Raw genomic sequence first — 15,955 nt, forward strand, 5'->3', positions numbered from 1 at the left:
TGAAATTGTTACGCATATCTTTGAACATGGACAAATACACCCAAAATATATTAAATTTTAATTTTAGAAAAAAAAAGATTCAAAAAATTCGGAGACTTTTTTGTAACTAACATGGTCTAGCGTAATAAAAAGTTTCACGGAGGGATGACTCGTTGTATTATAGTCAGAAAAAAAATGACACTTTATAAAAGGAGTTTGTTATTCATGTTTTTTTTGTAATCTTAAATTTGTTTTCTTGGTCCTTGAAATGGTCGAATTAACTATTCTTTCACGAAACTTTTCGCACGAGTTTGACTCCAAACAAATTCTGGAATTTTTTGACTCTTGCTGAAAATTTTAAATTATTCTTCCAATTCGGATGCAATGACACCAGAGACGCATTGGCCATTTCGGCTGTAAGTTGTTGCGATGAAGAAAAATCTACTAGCTATGACCGGGCCTGCACTGATGGGATCGACATGCTTGACCCGGTGCTTGAATTGGCACCAACGTTTGTAGAGTATAAGGCCGGCTTCGACGGAGCGGGCAGAGGGAATGTGTCGCTGCCGAGCATCATGGCCACCATCGACATCATCGGCCGGTCTTCCGGGCTGCTCTGGATGCACAAAAGCCCGACATGGATGCACCTCACCGCATCGCTCTCCGAGAAGTTCTTGTCCATGCATGGGTCTACCATCTCCAACACTGTTCCGGCAGTCCAATGCTCCCATACCTGCACAATTGTGTACGATCGATGAGCCAAGATGCACTGCATGTTAGCTAGATTTTCAAATAAAAAGTGCATACTGTGGTCAAGAGATCCTGTGATTGCTGAGTGTTGCAGCAGTCACTGTTCTTCTTTCCAGTCACGACCTCCAGAACCAAAACGCCAAAGCTGAACGCGTCTGATTTCACAGAGTAATTCCCACGCATCACGTACTCTGGCGCCATGTATCCACTGAACCAACAACAAGAATTCATTGTCGTTGGTAATTTCCCTACTATACTGGAAAACTTAACGACATTTATGATACTACTTACTATGTGCCGATGACGCGGTTCGTCACGCCCTGGGTCTGGTCTCTCCCGAAAATCTTGGCCAGGCCGAAATCCGAGATCTTCGGGTTCATGTTCATGTCTAACAAGACGTTGCTCGCTTTGAGGTCACGATGGACTACTTTGAGTTGAGAGTCTTCATGGAGGTACTGTATGCCACGAGCGACTCCATTTATGATCTTGAACCTCGTTTCCCAATCCAATTGCCGACGTTTCTCTTCATCTGTGTTTTTCATCAGAAGAATTAGAAAATGATAGTATAAGATCTATGTGATGTTATATTATTATTTCAATCTGAGGAGAAAATGGACGGCAGAATCATGGCTCAACTAGTTACCGAAAAGGATCAGGTCGAGGCTGCGGTTAGGAACAAACTCATAGATGAGCAGCCTCTCTTGTTGCTCCAAGCAGACACCCACAAGTCTGACAAGGTTCTTGTGCTTCAGCTTTGCAACTAAGGCGAGCTCATTCTTGAGCTCCTCCACTCCTTGTGTTGAGGTCTTGGACATTCTCTTCACTGCGATCTCGTCGCCGCTTAGGAGAGTACCCTGATCAAATTGTATGAAAGTTTTGCTAAACCACCAATTTTCCAGTGTTGTGCCTACTTGTTTCAAGATATATAGGTTAGCTCACTACCTTGTACACGGGGCCAAATCCACCTTCGCCGAGTTTGTTGCTTTCTGCAAAATCCTCGGTTGCAGCCCGCAAAGTTGAAATGTCGATTAACATTGACTCCACACTTTCCATGTCATGTGCTTCATCACTGGAATAATCTGGACCTGTTTGAATAGAGATGCCATTGTGAACACAGGTCGACACAAGTAAATAAATTGTTTCATTTTAGGCCCTGGCACGCACTACAACTAGGGGTTTTTGAGTGACAAAGTGACATACATACCCGGTTGCTTTGCCTTTGCAAGTGCCTGCCTCCTCCTCCATGAAAAGAGCCAAACAATGAGGTTTATGGCTGCTATTGTAGGCAAGAGAATTATAAGAACCATGCCAGGAACACTGTACTTTCTCCCTGTACAATTTGAGATGACTCATGCCATGTCAGACGAGTGTAGCAAACGTGAACTGAAATATCGCATGATGATCTTTTGAGTTCGAATATAAGATTTGTCATGAATTGTCGTTTCACTCACGTCCGTTAGAAGCTGAATACGTAGAGAGGAAAACAGAGCAGAGCGGAGAAATGCAGAGGAAGAAGAGAAGAGCGGAGGAAACGCTAAAGTGAAAGACAGTACCCCTCCATTTTTATTTACTCCGCATATTAGCTTTGGTCAAAGTCAAGATTTATAAATTTTAACAAAGTGTATAGGTAGAAATATTAACATAATATGTATTTGTTATGGTAAGTATTTGTCTTATTTTCTATAGGCTTGATCAAATCTTACCAAGTTTGACTTTAGCCAACTCTAATACGCAAAGTAAATAAAAAGGGAGTAGTCCAACTAAAAGTTAAGAAGATCTGACCCTGTGGTGTCGCCGGCGCAGGAGCGGTGGGGGCTACGGCCGGCGCCGGTGCTCCAGAGGTGGCCGACGTTGCTGGCAGCTGCACGATCACTGGGCCGGTCATGAAGGGCTTGGTCTCGTACCGGAAGCTGCATCGGGGAGCAAGAAGCCTGCCTCCGATACCGTCCGTGAACTGCAGCGGCAGCTGCGCCAAGATCTGGGCGAGGCAGTCCCGGCACCTTCCCGGCGTCAGGTCCGGGGTGCACTGCGCCCAGCTGTACACCTTGGGGAACTCCCGGTCGAGGTCGGCCTGGCCGGTGGCGTACCGCCGGGTGGAGTTGTACGCGGCGTAGTCGGCGGTGGCGTTCATGAGCGCGGCCACGACGCGCTCGAACCGGCCAGGCTCCGACGTGGCGTTCACGGAGTTGCGGACCGTCATGCTGAGGTCCAAGCCCATGGGACCGGAGTCGTCGGCGGAGAGGAACTGCACGTCGGAGTAGCGGAGCATGCAGGCGTCGTAGTAGATGACGGCGTCCTTGGAGCCCTGGCACACGTTGGGGAGGTTGTCGAAGGCGTTGGCGAGGCAGGTGGAGCAGGCCCTGGAGGTGGCGTCGCCGCGGCAGAGCGCGAGGGCCGTGACCTTCTCCGGGACAGCGCCGGCCTCGGCGGTGGCGAAGAGGTTGCGCGACGCCGAGGCCTTCTTGGGGAGCGCGTGGGCGACGAGGTTGAGGTTGGCCTGGTACTCGCTCTTGTCGTCGTATTCGCCGCTGTCGCCGCACACTTGCCACGGTTCTCCGGCGACGTGGCGGCTGGGCGCGAGCAGTGCGACGGCAAGGATGAGCACACACAGGGCGACACGGTGAGCCGCCATTGAACAACACGGTGGAAGAAGAAGAGCAGAGGGAGGAGGATGTGGCTTTTGAAGACGTGGAAAAAATTAATAGCAAGTTGGCGAGTGCAGTGGAAGCCGCCATCCACTCACTTCAACTAGCCAGGGTCGTGCTTAATTTCTGAATAAACATTTTTATACACAAATTATTTCATTTACCGGTTTTTAATCCGGATTATCCCATTTAACGAGAGTTTTGTAAGTTCTTACACCATTTAGTACAATATTTGCTAGTATTTACCCATTTAATGATCCATCATGCGGGTCTGTGCCGTCAGGTACACATGCCATGTTCAACCAATCTGTGGTTGGATAGTTAGAGGACAGTCCATCAGAATTCAAGTCTTAGACTTTGACATTGGTGCTTGCATTTTTCTGGATTTATTCCAGACCTTTTGATGATGTGTGTTTAGTGGAAGGAGACATTCACGTCGACTACGAAGGCGTCTATGACGACTTCGTCAATCTCAAGATGATGTCGGCTCAGTTTCTCGAAAGTGTTCATAGTGATAGGATGTGCATTCGTGCGTTCATAGGGTTGAGTGTATACTCGTATATGTAAGCGACTTCGATTGCACTCTGTTCAGTAAAAATATATGTGGTTGATATGTTAGAGGGACAATGGTATCCCCAGCCCACGAGGGTTCAAGTCCTGGTGCTCGCATTATTTCTGAATTTATTTCATGGTTTTCTGCGATGCGAATTCAATGGAAACAGACGTTCCCGTCGACGACAAGGCACCTACGATGACTTCGTAAATCTCAAGATGATATGCCGATTCAGTCTCTCGACGGTGCTCACATGAATTGAGTGTGTGTGTGTGTGTGTGTGATTATACGAGCGCTTCCATCTGTACTATATTAAGGTACACGTGCCGTGGTTAAATGGGAGGCCGTACAACATCCAAGTAGTGATGAAACCCTATATTTTTCACTATAGTGTCTCGCTATTGTGCTTGTAGTAATAGGCAATGTTTATGTTGTACTCGTTGTTTCTGCGTCTTGTGCTTGTAGTAAAAGGCAATGTTTATGTTGTAATCGGTGTTTCAACGTTGCAAAAGTTAAATCAAATTTATGGATATACCATTCGATGTCATTAAAAATGGTGGTAGATCTCGTTCATTCTAGTACATATTAGCAACAAAAGTTACAAATGTTTACTTGTGCATATCTGAAGACATAGCACTCGGCCAATTTGAATTCTGGTAGAAACCTTTGAGAGAATGGAGTAACTAAACTTGAGCTGAAAACAGTAACCAATAGCTGTAGTGACACAATGAGGTGATCGATTTAGAGCTACTCAAACAAAGTCGTCATAATATCGACTGCCATCTTCTGTATGGAGCGTCTTCCATAATAATATAGAGGTTCCCAAGGCCATGCACAGACTTAGAATTGTCATAAGCATAGCCTTAAAAGAAACATTGGGAATCATTTGTCATTGGCTACAAGACCTCTTTCTTCCGCACCTAAATAATGGAAGTTTTTTCATGCTAGATTTGAACATGGGTTACAACTAGGATTTGAACAACCATCTGAACAAGAATTTGAACTACGGACTTTTGTTCCATTTGGAATTGACTTGCACACAATCGATGCTTACTGCTGTTGCGACTACCATGGCCAAATGGTTAGCAAATGACACTGTCTCATGGAAGCGGGATAAGGCCATAGTTCTTCAAGCCGGTGTAAGCATGGTGTCCATTGCTGTCTTGGCGGTATCAACATGTAGGCAAATTATGTGAGGACAACGGGGAGTGGGACAGATCGACGGCTAATTCAGCCTTACGATACGCGTCCTCCTCGACCCACTAGGTGTAGTCCTTTGTCTTCTCCTAGAATTATCTTTCAGCAATGTCATCTTTCGTTTCCCGGGAAGGTTCGTGAGGATGGTGCAACCATGACATGGTCGATGAGGTGAGTGTTGCGGCCCCAGTGAAGAGAAACGGTGAAGGGAAACATATAGAGCAGGGGAGGTGGTGGGTGTGAGTGGTGGCGACGAGGATTAGGGAAGATATGGGTGGAGTGGTGTCGGCAAAGCGAGACGATATGGGTTTATATGCCCACAAATACGTGCACTCCGATGAAAAACCTGGTTGGATTTCATGTGCGTGGATGGGATCAGATGCAAAACACATGGCATACATTAGTTGGCGATCTTCCGGGTGAAACAACCACAGGTGTATGATTATTATGACGACTCTATCAAAGAAGCTTTTTTGGCTGTGGTTACGATACAAACGATTATTATGACGATCAACCTAATATGACAGCTCTTCTAGAGTTGCTTTCAGGGGCGATGAATGTGTTTCCACGACCGTGGACTCGACATGCTGCTAGTGTCTATCTAGCCATACCACCAAGCTTGGACTTTGGAGTCCACATAGTCTGCCGGACGAGCCGGCACGCTAGGAAACCATGGAATTCTAAACTAGCATTCGGGGGAGACGCATGCGGTCAAACCCCTCAAGGCAGGCGGATACAAAACCATCCGTCAACAAAGGATCTTTTCATAAGTGTTTAGAAAATCATCTTTTGCAACGCAATTGATGGCGCAAGTTGATGTTTTCCGTTTTGGCCGTCTATGTAGAAACGTCATGACCCATTGTTAAACAAGTCACATGGTCCCGTTTTGCCAAGACACCGAACAGTGAATTAGTTCTTGGTTGGAACTTGGTCTTCACATATGATGCTTAATTACACGTGAACTTGCGGCTGGATGGTTAGAAAAACGGTGGTATCCCGTCCATCAGGATCTAAATCCTGATGTTTGTATTATTTTTAAATTTATTTTAGTATTTTTGATGATGTGTATTTAGTGGAAGGAGACGTCTTCTTCAATGACGAGGCGTCTACGATGATTTCGTAAATCTTAAGATGTATGTTTATGTGTTCGTAGAAATGATCGTATGCGCATATATATATGGACACGCTTACAAATGTACTGTGTTACAAAAAATATGATGCTTAATTTCGACACGGATGACTTTGCCACTTGCGCGGGCGCGGGCGGCCGAACAAGTTTGACTCGTCGTTTGGATTGCCACTCGATCACCCACTCGTGGAAAACTGGCGCGTCGAGGACTTGTTGAGTGGCCGGGGTAGGCTGGACATGGTGAGTATATTTCAACCGTGTGGACATGTGAGTATATTTTTGGACATTTCTCCAACATGAGAAAGAAAAAGTTTATTCAAGTGCATCCATAATTATGCGCAGGTCGTCCGCTAACGTTTATGTTTGTTGGGAGGAAATGAGGCCATTCACATGTCTGGACACCCAGCCACTTTGAACCCACCTATTACTTTTTTTTTCTCTCCTCATTTTCATCAGTCATATATGGATGTGTTTGAATAATTTGAGAAACACGCCTACATGGACAAATACGAGCTTCAAGGGTACACATCCGGACAAATATGGAGTCAAATTAGCCCGGTCCTTCGCAAAAAAAATTAAAAATCTGGCCCAGTCCAATTGAAGATGTTCTATAGGCATCTTCAATGCCGATCCGTGAATTTCCTTCCGCAAAGAAAGGAACCATGTCACGTTACACAAAACTACTCCCTCCGTTTCGAAATATAAGACCTTTTAGAGATTTGATTATAGATTACATACAGAGTAAAATGAGTGAATTAATCTACACTCTAAAATGTGACTACATACATCCGTATGTAGTATATAGTGGAATCTCTAAAATGTCTTATATTTAAGAACGGAGGGAGTACAAGCCTATTCTTTAGCACATATATCACCTAGGATATGGCTCAGTAATTGTAACCCCATTCCAAGATCCGTCATCTTCCAATACTAAATCAGATCGTGGAGAAGCTGGAGATGGTGATTCTGTTCCAAAGAAGAATGCGGGCTGTGCCGGTGGATGAAGCTCCATGGTGTCCCTTGTTAACATGAAAATGACGGTTGATATTTGAGGCCTGTCGTCAGGGTCCGACTGGACGCACAGCAACCCGATGTGGATGCACCGTAGCGCTTGGCTTTGATGGTATCCATTGAGTGATTCGTCCATCATTTGTGATATTGTTCCTTTTGTCCAGTAATTCCACACCTAGTAAATCCAGTGTTCAAAGACATGGAAGATCCTTTTAGATACGATAATTTAAATGATACAGTGTTCAAAGACACTAAAAGCTGATGAAAATAAAGTAAATCCAGCACTTACATCACTAATGAGGTTGACGGTATCCCCATAATCTGAACTGCAGTTTCTTCTCCTGGTTATAATTTCAAGGACTAATACACCAAAACTGAAAATATCTATCTTGGGTGACACACTTCCGTGTACTGCATACTCTGGTGCCATATAACCGCTGCAGAGGATGGGAAATTAGGCTTGGAAACGGACCTTCACTAAGTGATATAGATCATAATTACAAGTAACTTTTTCGTTTTTGCAAACCTAATTATAGGCATTTGACTTACAGTGTTCCAGCAGCTCTAGTGGTTTGAGTATGGGTGTGACCTTCTTGTAGCAGCCTTGCCAATCCAAAGTCTGCGATTTTAGGATCCATCTCCTCGTCTAGAAGAATATTATTAGCTTTAAGGTCCCTGTGGATTATCCTTGGGATTGAGTCCTCGTGAAGATACAGTATTCCCTTGGCAATTCCAAGAATGATGTTGTACCGTTGCTCCCAGTTTAGAGTATTTTCCTCACTAGCATCTGTTGCCAAAAAGAATGATGTTCAATTTACATACTAGCTGATGCCGAAAGATAAATAAGGAACAATCATAATAATCATTTGCCTTTTACAGGGAGTGGATGTTTATTTGGCCAAACATATTCGTGTTGGAGCATGTGCTCTTTTGTGGGCTCTATAGAATTGCAGAAATGATTTAGTTTTTAACAGAATACGTGATATTAACTTTCTGCAGGTTATCCTCAAAATTACCGCACTGATCCGCACATGGTCGTTACTCACTCCTGTGGCAGCCAGGGAGCATATGGTTACTGGGTGTGCCCGTTGGGAGATGGTAGCACAGGATATCTTCAGCCGGTTTGGATGGCGACATATTAATAGGATAGGTGTTTGAACATCTACATCTTTTAGTCATCTACGGCTTTGGCGTGAAGCTCGCCTTTATTTTTAATTTTTACACTTTGTTACTTTTAGTTGTACTCTGTCGACACTTGTTTTGGTTTAATATATGGTTGCATGCATCTATTGATGCAGAGGCCGGGGCTAAGCCTCCTTTTCAAAAAAAAATTACTCATTTCCCTGAAGAAGTTAGATATAAATCTTGTTTGTATAACTTATTTGATGAATATAAATCTTGTTTCTGCATAGCACTACGTAGAGAGTGAATGGATATGAAAATAAATACCGAAAAGAAAGTTGTCGAGGCTCCCATTCTTGATATATTCGTAAACAAGCAGCGTATCGTCCCGATGCGAGCAAAACCCCTGTAATCTGACAAGGTTCTTGTGCTGAAGCTCCGCCAATAGCAGCACCTCATTGCGCAACTGATGCAAACCATGCTCAGTTGCTCCCAAAAGCTTCTTCACTGCTATTTCTTGCCCATCCGGCAGTATTCCCTGAAACATGCATGCAAATTATTTTTCAGACAAGCAGGCCCGAAAGCGCAACACATCGACTCTTTTTTAACTTGCTTTCTTGCTTGTTTTCGTACCTTGTATACAATTCCATAACCACCCTCTCCGAGCTTATTCGCCTCTGAGAAGTTTCCGGTTGCCTCTTGCAGTGCCGTCAAATCGAAGATCAAGGCTCTCGCCATTTTCTTGAATGCTGGTGTGTCATGTGAAAAAGCGAGAAATGTTGTGAGCAAACGGGAACGGGAAGTGCAGCCCTTGAACGGACAGACTATTGGCTAGATGCAAGATTAATCCTACTCACGATTATCATCCTCGGCGGTCTTTATCTTTCTCTTGAACCGTATGAAAGCGAAAACTGATAGAATCAATATCAAGACAACGGAACAAGCAATGCCTGCATAGATTCCTGCTGCAATCTTTGTGTTTCCTGGATAGATGGTGATAATAGTAGAAGATAAATATGTCTTGTTCAGATAAGAACATGCTGAATGGAAATTGTGCTAGCTACTACCTACCTGGTCCGAGCTGTGGAGAGGCAGAAGGAGAATGCCGTGGCGGCGCCAGAATCTGCAGCATTGCCTGGCCGTCGTAGATCGGCCGCCCCACGCTGTACCTCAGGATGCACCACGCTGAACCAAGGTCGATCGATCGGGGGTTGTTAGTGCCCAAATAGGGTGCTGCCTCATCTTGGAGTCTCCCGAGGCAGCCGTCGCACTGCGCCTGCGCCAGGTTTGGGATGCACTGCGCGAGCCCGTAAATCCTCGGGTTGAAGGCCTCCTCACCCGTGGCGAAGTACTTGCTTCTCATAGTCGAATTGCTGCTCGCCGCCGGCGACGGGGACGACACCGCGTGGTTGGACACGGCAGTGAGGATCGCTCGGACCGCGGCGCCGAACCAGGCGGCGGAAACCGCGACGGTCTGGGGAGCGGCGGCAGAGGAGAAAGTGATCTCACGGACCTGCCACTGGTCGGCGCCGAGGAAGTCGAGGAAGCGCTGGATGGAGAAGCGCAGGACGCAGCCGTCCTCGTACATGGAGGCGCCCGTGTCGCCGGGGCAGCTTGCCTGCGCGTCGCGGAACGCCTGGGCCACGCACGCGCGGCAGGACGAGGCGTTGGTGTCGCCCCGGCAGAGGGCCATGCCGTAGACCAGGCCGGGCGCCGTGCCGACGGTGGCGGTGGCGAAGCCGTTTGGGGAGGTGGAGGCGTTGCCTGGGAGTCCCGCGGCGAGAAGCTTGAGGGTCGAGGGAAAGGTGCTGTTGGCCGTCTGGGGGTTGCCGTCGCACTCCATCATGAACGACTCAGCCGGCGGCAACACTTGGACGGCGATGATCGTGACGAGGACGGCGTAGCCGGCGGCGACCATCGCGCGCCGTGGATGCGCGTGGGGAGACTGGCTCGTTTTTCTTTCGCACGACGGCGGCGACGGCGACGCATCATTTGTCATTTGGTTTTCCACCTTGGATCGAGTGGGTGCGCAAGCGCAAGTGGCAATCCAAAGGAGTCAAAGTTGATCGGCCGGCCGCACAGCCGCGATTTTGGATGTGTGGTAGGTATCATGAGATGAGAGTGGACTTGCAAGTGGAGGGCATCACGGTTTGGTCCGCTTGAAGCATTCCATTCCATTCCATGGCTTTCCTGAATGATGAGTCCAAGCAACCTTTTGCGACCACATTCAATGAAATGGAGAAGGTTCACTTCACCCGTCCATTTTCTCCTTCCCCTCCGTCCTATTCCCTCCGTAATTATAGTTAAAAAAAACTAGTCTAGTTTTTTTCAACTATAATTATTTAAATACATAGATAGTACTCCCTCCGTCCTAAAATAAGTGTCTCAAACTTAATACAATTTTGTATCAGAGCTAGTACAAAGTTGAGACAGATATTTTAGAACGGAGGGAGTATAATATAAAAATAACAGCGCTTTCGACACTGACGTAAATGCTAGTTGCAGAAAAGGGACAAGGAATTGCTTTGCTAGTTGTCAGGATCATCAACAAGGCACTGCAGGAAAATCCCGTTTTCGCATGTGTTAAGCTATAAGACATGAGCTATTTTGCAGGCACTCGGTTTATGAGATATAAGCCAAGTGCTGATGTAAGAATGCCATCATCTAAGTCGAGTGGTCTCTAAATGCCTTCGGCTTACATAGTGCATACGCCTTATACCCGAAAAGGCACTCGGTTTATAGCACATACTCGGCAAAGATGGCTTCATGGTGCCGTCACGGAGCATCCTATAAGCCGTGTGCCCTTTGAGAGCACTCGACTTACATCACATATAAGCCGTGTGTCCTGTCAGAGCACTCGGCTTACATGTCATATAAGCCATATGTGCTAATGAACGCATTCAACTTACATTTTCTTCGATTTTTTGGTTGCCTGTTCTTTTAATGCGAAAATTATTTTGAAATGACTTCCCTTCTTTCTCATCCATTTTCTCCCAACTAGTTTTCATTGGTCTTATTTTTTATGCTCTCAATTTCCCTATCTCTATGTATCCACTTTAATATTTTGATGGTGGTGTACTCTTCCAAACCCCTGGTTTAACCATATTACGATCACATGCAAAATGAAAAGTTGTTGCGACCCTTATTTATGCTATTATATGAATTCCTTAGTTGGTGGGTAAGTCCAAATGTATATACCCCTTGTACTCTTCCAAACCCATGGTGTAACCATTTTACAAGCGGCCTCATGTGAGGCCTATTCGTAACACGCTCAAACTTTTACCACACCCTACAGGGGCCATGTGATGACGTCGTGCCAGATCCGTGGATTTCTGGCATCATAAGATTTTAGTGGATTCAAACGGTTGGACTAGTCATGCCATCGAAGTAATTTCTCCCCCTGATGGCCAGAACTGTCCCTCTCTCGTCTGTAAAAGGGAGACGCATGTCGCTAATACATCACATAGGATTTTCCATGCCGCTTCTGGGAATGACTTCATGTGTTTTCGTGCAGATCTGCAATTTCTAGCACTGAAACCCTAGAAATGCAATAAAGGTCTCAAAGATTACAGGCGGGTCCGAAAAATGTGGGGGCCTAACACGTCTCACTAGATGGCCTCCTTTGAGAGCACAAAAAGTTTTGAGGCCAACGGAACAGCAAGACCAGCACTTCCTTCACAAACCCGACACATTCCCTCTCGATACCGAGGGACTACCTCAAAGATGGTGCGGTTTACAAGCAGCCTCAGGTGAGGCCTATTCGAAGCGCGCCCAAACTTTTACCACGCCCTAGAGGGGCCATGTGATGATGTTGTGCCAGATCCCGTTGATTTCTGGCATCATACGATTTTTCGTGGATTCAAAAGGTTGTACGAGTGATGTCGTCAATGTAATTTCGCTCCTTGATGGCCGGAACTACCGCTCCTTCGTCTGCAGAAGGGAGAGACATGCCGCTAATACATCACATATGATTTTTCATGCCGTTTTTGGGCATGATTTCATGTGTCGCCTTGCAGATCTGCAATTTTCGGCACTAAAACCCTAGAAATTCAATAAATTTCTCAAATATTACAGGCGGGTCAGAAAAAGGCGGGGGCCTGACACATCTCATCCGATGTCCTCCGTTGAGAACACGGAAAGTTTCCTGTAGCTAGGAGTTTTACTTGGCAGGAACACCAACACTAGTGGAAAAGAGGGCATCAGTCCCGGTTCCAGAGGGCCTTTAGTCTCGGTTCTCCAACCGGGACAAAACAATCGGGACTAATGCCCATTACTTTTAGTCTCGGTTGGCTTACGAACCGGGATTAAAGGAGCTCCACGTGTCCGCCGCGGGGTGCACAGGCACGAGGACTTTTAGTCCCGGTTGGTAACACCGACCGGGACCAAAAGGCAGCCATGCGTCAGCAGCTCCCAGGCGCTGGGTTTTTTTTTTGAAAGGGAGGGGGGTTTAGGGGTTTTGGAGGGTTTTATCAGGGGTTTCAATATGTGTTAGCTAGCTACTACGTATAGAGAGAAGTGATCTCTCTTTCTCCGTGCTTGATCGACGGTAGCTACTACATATAGAGAGAAGTGACATCTCTTTCTCCGTGGTTGGTCAACGGTAGCTACTACATATAAAGAGAACTCGACGATAGCTAGTAAGCAAATGAAGGAACCATTAATTACACAACATCGTCATGAACATATATAGAGAGAAGTGACCTCTCTTTCTTCATGCTTGGTCGAACAACTCGACGCTACTACATATAGTACACGATCATGCATATATACAATATATAACATCTCTTTGCGATCCCTAACTAGCTATTATATATCCACCAAAATCAGTAAGGAAATCCTGATGATATACCCCATCTGATGGTATGACATGCTCAACAAAGAATCTCGTAAATTCCTCTTGAATTGCTCGTATGCGATCAGTTGGTAGGAGTTCTTCCCGCTTCCGCTTGATCTAATTTAAAGAAGGGGGTCAATATATCTACAAGCAATGGTAGTTACCCCTACCTAGTTGGACTCCACATGTCCACCTTACCAGCAAGCCAAACCGGTTAATTGAAGTCCTGCAGAAAGACTCTGAACCCCTAGCCTTGTTCCACATGAGGTGATTAGGATAATTACTAGTGCTAATTCTTAGGGGTGGCACGTACCTAGATAGGTACTACTACCGTCGCTGGTAGCGAAAATTGTGTACTCCTAATAATTCAATCTTATAAAAACTCCAAATAATTCAATCTTATAAAAACATAGTGCATATTGGATGTGAAATTTGTTTTTGGACCATTTAAATGAAATAACCGAGACGAAGAGATCAATGGTGATAATGGCCATCTATCTAGTGTGGCTTGCTCGAAACAGTGCAAGCGATGTCAAGGGTATAGAGGATTATGTGTAGGTGTTGCGGGAGGAGTGGTTGAGCATCAAAGAACCCGAACAGGCCAGCCCCGGCTAACCTCGGGAGCACTGGCATGCGCCGGAGGAGGGGTGGATTAAGGCGAACGCTGATGGCACAATTAGAAGAGTTTCGAGGATGGAACAGGTGCAGCGATTCTTCAAGATTATCATGGCAAGTTTGTGGTAGGATCTTGTCCGGTTATCCCATCAGTCTCTAATTCGGAGTTGGTTCACTTGTCGGCATACAGGAGGGCTATTTATTTATCGCTTGAACTTGGCTTGTCTATATGGAGGTGCTGGAGACGGATGATCAAATTGCGGTGAGAGATCCCTAACGAAGGAGGAAATGAAAACATCGGTCTGCGGGCCACTCATTCAGGAGATCAAGGACTTGCTAGGGTCGAGAGAAAGGTTTTAGGTGAAGTCGTAGGCGTGAACGGTATATTAAGCAACACATGCCTTACCAAAACTATGCTATGGGAATAAATTGTCCAAGTCGTTCTTGCATGTAGCATCAGAGTGTGTGTACGATATTGTAACTGAGGGACGTTATGAATAAATAAAACAGCAAGGTTTTCCCATTAAAAAGTCAAATTTGTCATTAAAACCTCCCTATTGTCGAATGCAACCTTGTTTGGTTGCAGAGCCGGCCCTGTGTTTCGGGATGCCCTAGGCGAACTCAACAACATGGGCCCCTATGTTCTAAGATCATATATTTTTACTTTAAAATTTAACTATAATAATTGACTCATTCCATCGACAATAATAATAACAAAATTTCAACTTACTTAACCAATAATAATAATACTAAGAAGATAGAGAAATGAAACTAAAATGACATGATTACCTCAAATAAGAATTTAATTCTTCAGAAAAAGTTTCTTCGGGCGTTTCTTGATGCAAAGTCATTAAGGGCACAATCAAGATCAACATTGTCCAAGATATCCTTCTCAATGCAGCACATAGCCAAGCCATTCAATCTATCTTGCAACATAGTAGACCTCAAATAATTTTTCAGTAGTTTCAGTTTAGAGAAACTTCTTTTAGCCGAGGCTACAGTCACATGCACTCACTAGTGGAAAACGGGCCTTTGGCCTGAACCCTTTAGTCCCGGCCTGCCTCTGGGCCGGGACTAAAGGCCCGGCCACGTCGCCCCAATTCTCAATGCCTCCCTCGAGGCTTCAGTCCCGGCCCGTAAGGAGCCTTTAGTCCCGGTTCGTGTCCCAAACCGGGACTAAAGGGCTACGCGGTGGGCAGTGGTGGTGGGAACCGTTCGTATCCCCCTTTAGTCCCGGTTGGTGGCTCAACCCGGGACTCAAGGACTAACACGTGGCCTGCCGTAGTGGTGGCGACGGTTGGTATACCTCTTTAGTCCCGGTTGGTGGCTCAAACCGGGACTAAAGGCCTAACACGTGGTTTGCCGTAGTGGTGGCAACCGTTTGGTATACCTCTTTATTCCCGGTTGGTGGCTCAATCCGGGACTAAAGGCCCAAACGGTTTGCATCCCGCGTCGTTTCGGGCGATGAAAAGCACGAACCGAAGCGTACAGTCGCCATTTCTCTGTTCTTCTTCTCTCTCGCATCGCCCTCTCTGTTCTTCTCCTCTCTTCTTCCCTTCTCTTCTTCCACCATGCCAACTAGCTTTTGTAAGGTGCTCGCACATGGCACGACGATGCTTGATGTCGTGTACACGAACCTGAGCAACGAGGTGCCGTTTTTTCTTCAACAGTTGAAGGAAAAATGGTTTGACCACGCAGTGGATCATGAGAAGTTCTTGGGGCTTGATCTAGAGTACACGGCCGATCAACGCGGTGTTGCCGTCATCCAACTATGCTTCGCACGCCATGTCTTGATCTTCCAATGGGCGAGGTAAGTTTTGAGGCTTTCTTTGATCCAAGATAATGACATTGTAAGTTTATTTGTTTCAATCATAGTTGGTTCCCTTCAAATAGTTGTAGTGAAACAATTTTGATTAGTTGAAGGGGAGCACAATCTAATTGGAATAGTGTTACATAATCTGAAAAATCGTATTAGAATCAACTAGTGTTTAATATGTTCCATTGGAACCATAGTTGGTTCCCTTCAAATAGTTGTAGTGAAACAATTTTGATTAGTTGAAGGGGAGCACAATCTCATTGGAATAGTGTTCCATAATATGAAAAATCGTATTAGAATCAAC

The 15,955-nt window shown here is 45.7% G+C and overlaps 2 protein-coding genes across 3 annotated transcripts; both read right to left on the reverse strand.

Moving 5' to 3' along the window:
* Positions 1-223: 223 nt before the first annotated feature.
* On the reverse strand, positions 224-3,460 carry LOC123452029 (cysteine-rich receptor-like protein kinase 6). The gene is made up of 7 exons (XM_045128605.1): positions 2,512-3,460; positions 1,934-2,059; positions 1,672-1,814; positions 1,373-1,583; positions 1,021-1,258; positions 787-937; positions 224-712 (listed from the first exon to the last, which is right to left on the reverse strand). The coding sequence occupies exons 1-7, from the start codon at positions 3,359-3,361 to the stop codon at positions 428-430; spliced, it is 2,004 nt and encodes a 667-aa protein (XP_044984540.1). The 5' UTR covers positions 3,362-3,460; the 3' UTR covers positions 224-427.
* Positions 3,461-7,055: 3,595 nt separating this feature from the next.
* LOC123420887 (putative receptor-like protein kinase At4g00960) lies at positions 7,056-10,489 on the reverse strand. 2 transcript variants are annotated; one of them, XM_045107455.1, is made up of 7 exons: positions 9,458-10,481; positions 9,244-9,369; positions 9,020-9,135; positions 8,714-8,924; positions 7,814-8,051; positions 7,554-7,701; positions 7,056-7,439 (listed from the first exon to the last, which is right to left on the reverse strand). In XM_045107455.1, exons 1-7 carry the CDS (start codon positions 10,383-10,385, stop codon positions 7,125-7,127), a joined length of 2,082 nt encoding a protein of 693 aa, XP_044963390.1. In that variant the 5' UTR covers positions 10,386-10,481; the 3' UTR covers positions 7,056-7,124. The 2 variants fall into 2 exon arrangements, with proteins under 2 accessions (XP_044963390.1, XP_044963397.1); XM_045107462.1 differs by lacking the exons at positions 7,056-7,439; positions 7,554-7,701 and having other exon boundaries at positions 7,783-8,054; positions 9,458-10,489.
* Between the last annotated feature and the right edge of the window lie 5,466 nt (positions 10,490-15,955).

The sequence above is a fragment of the Hordeum vulgare genome, chromosome 1H (genome assembly GCF_904849725.1).
Source record: "Hordeum vulgare subsp. vulgare chromosome 1H, MorexV3_pseudomolecules_assembly, whole genome shotgun sequence".
NCBI classification, from domain to species: Eukaryota; Viridiplantae; Streptophyta; class Magnoliopsida; order Poales; family Poaceae; genus Hordeum; species Hordeum vulgare.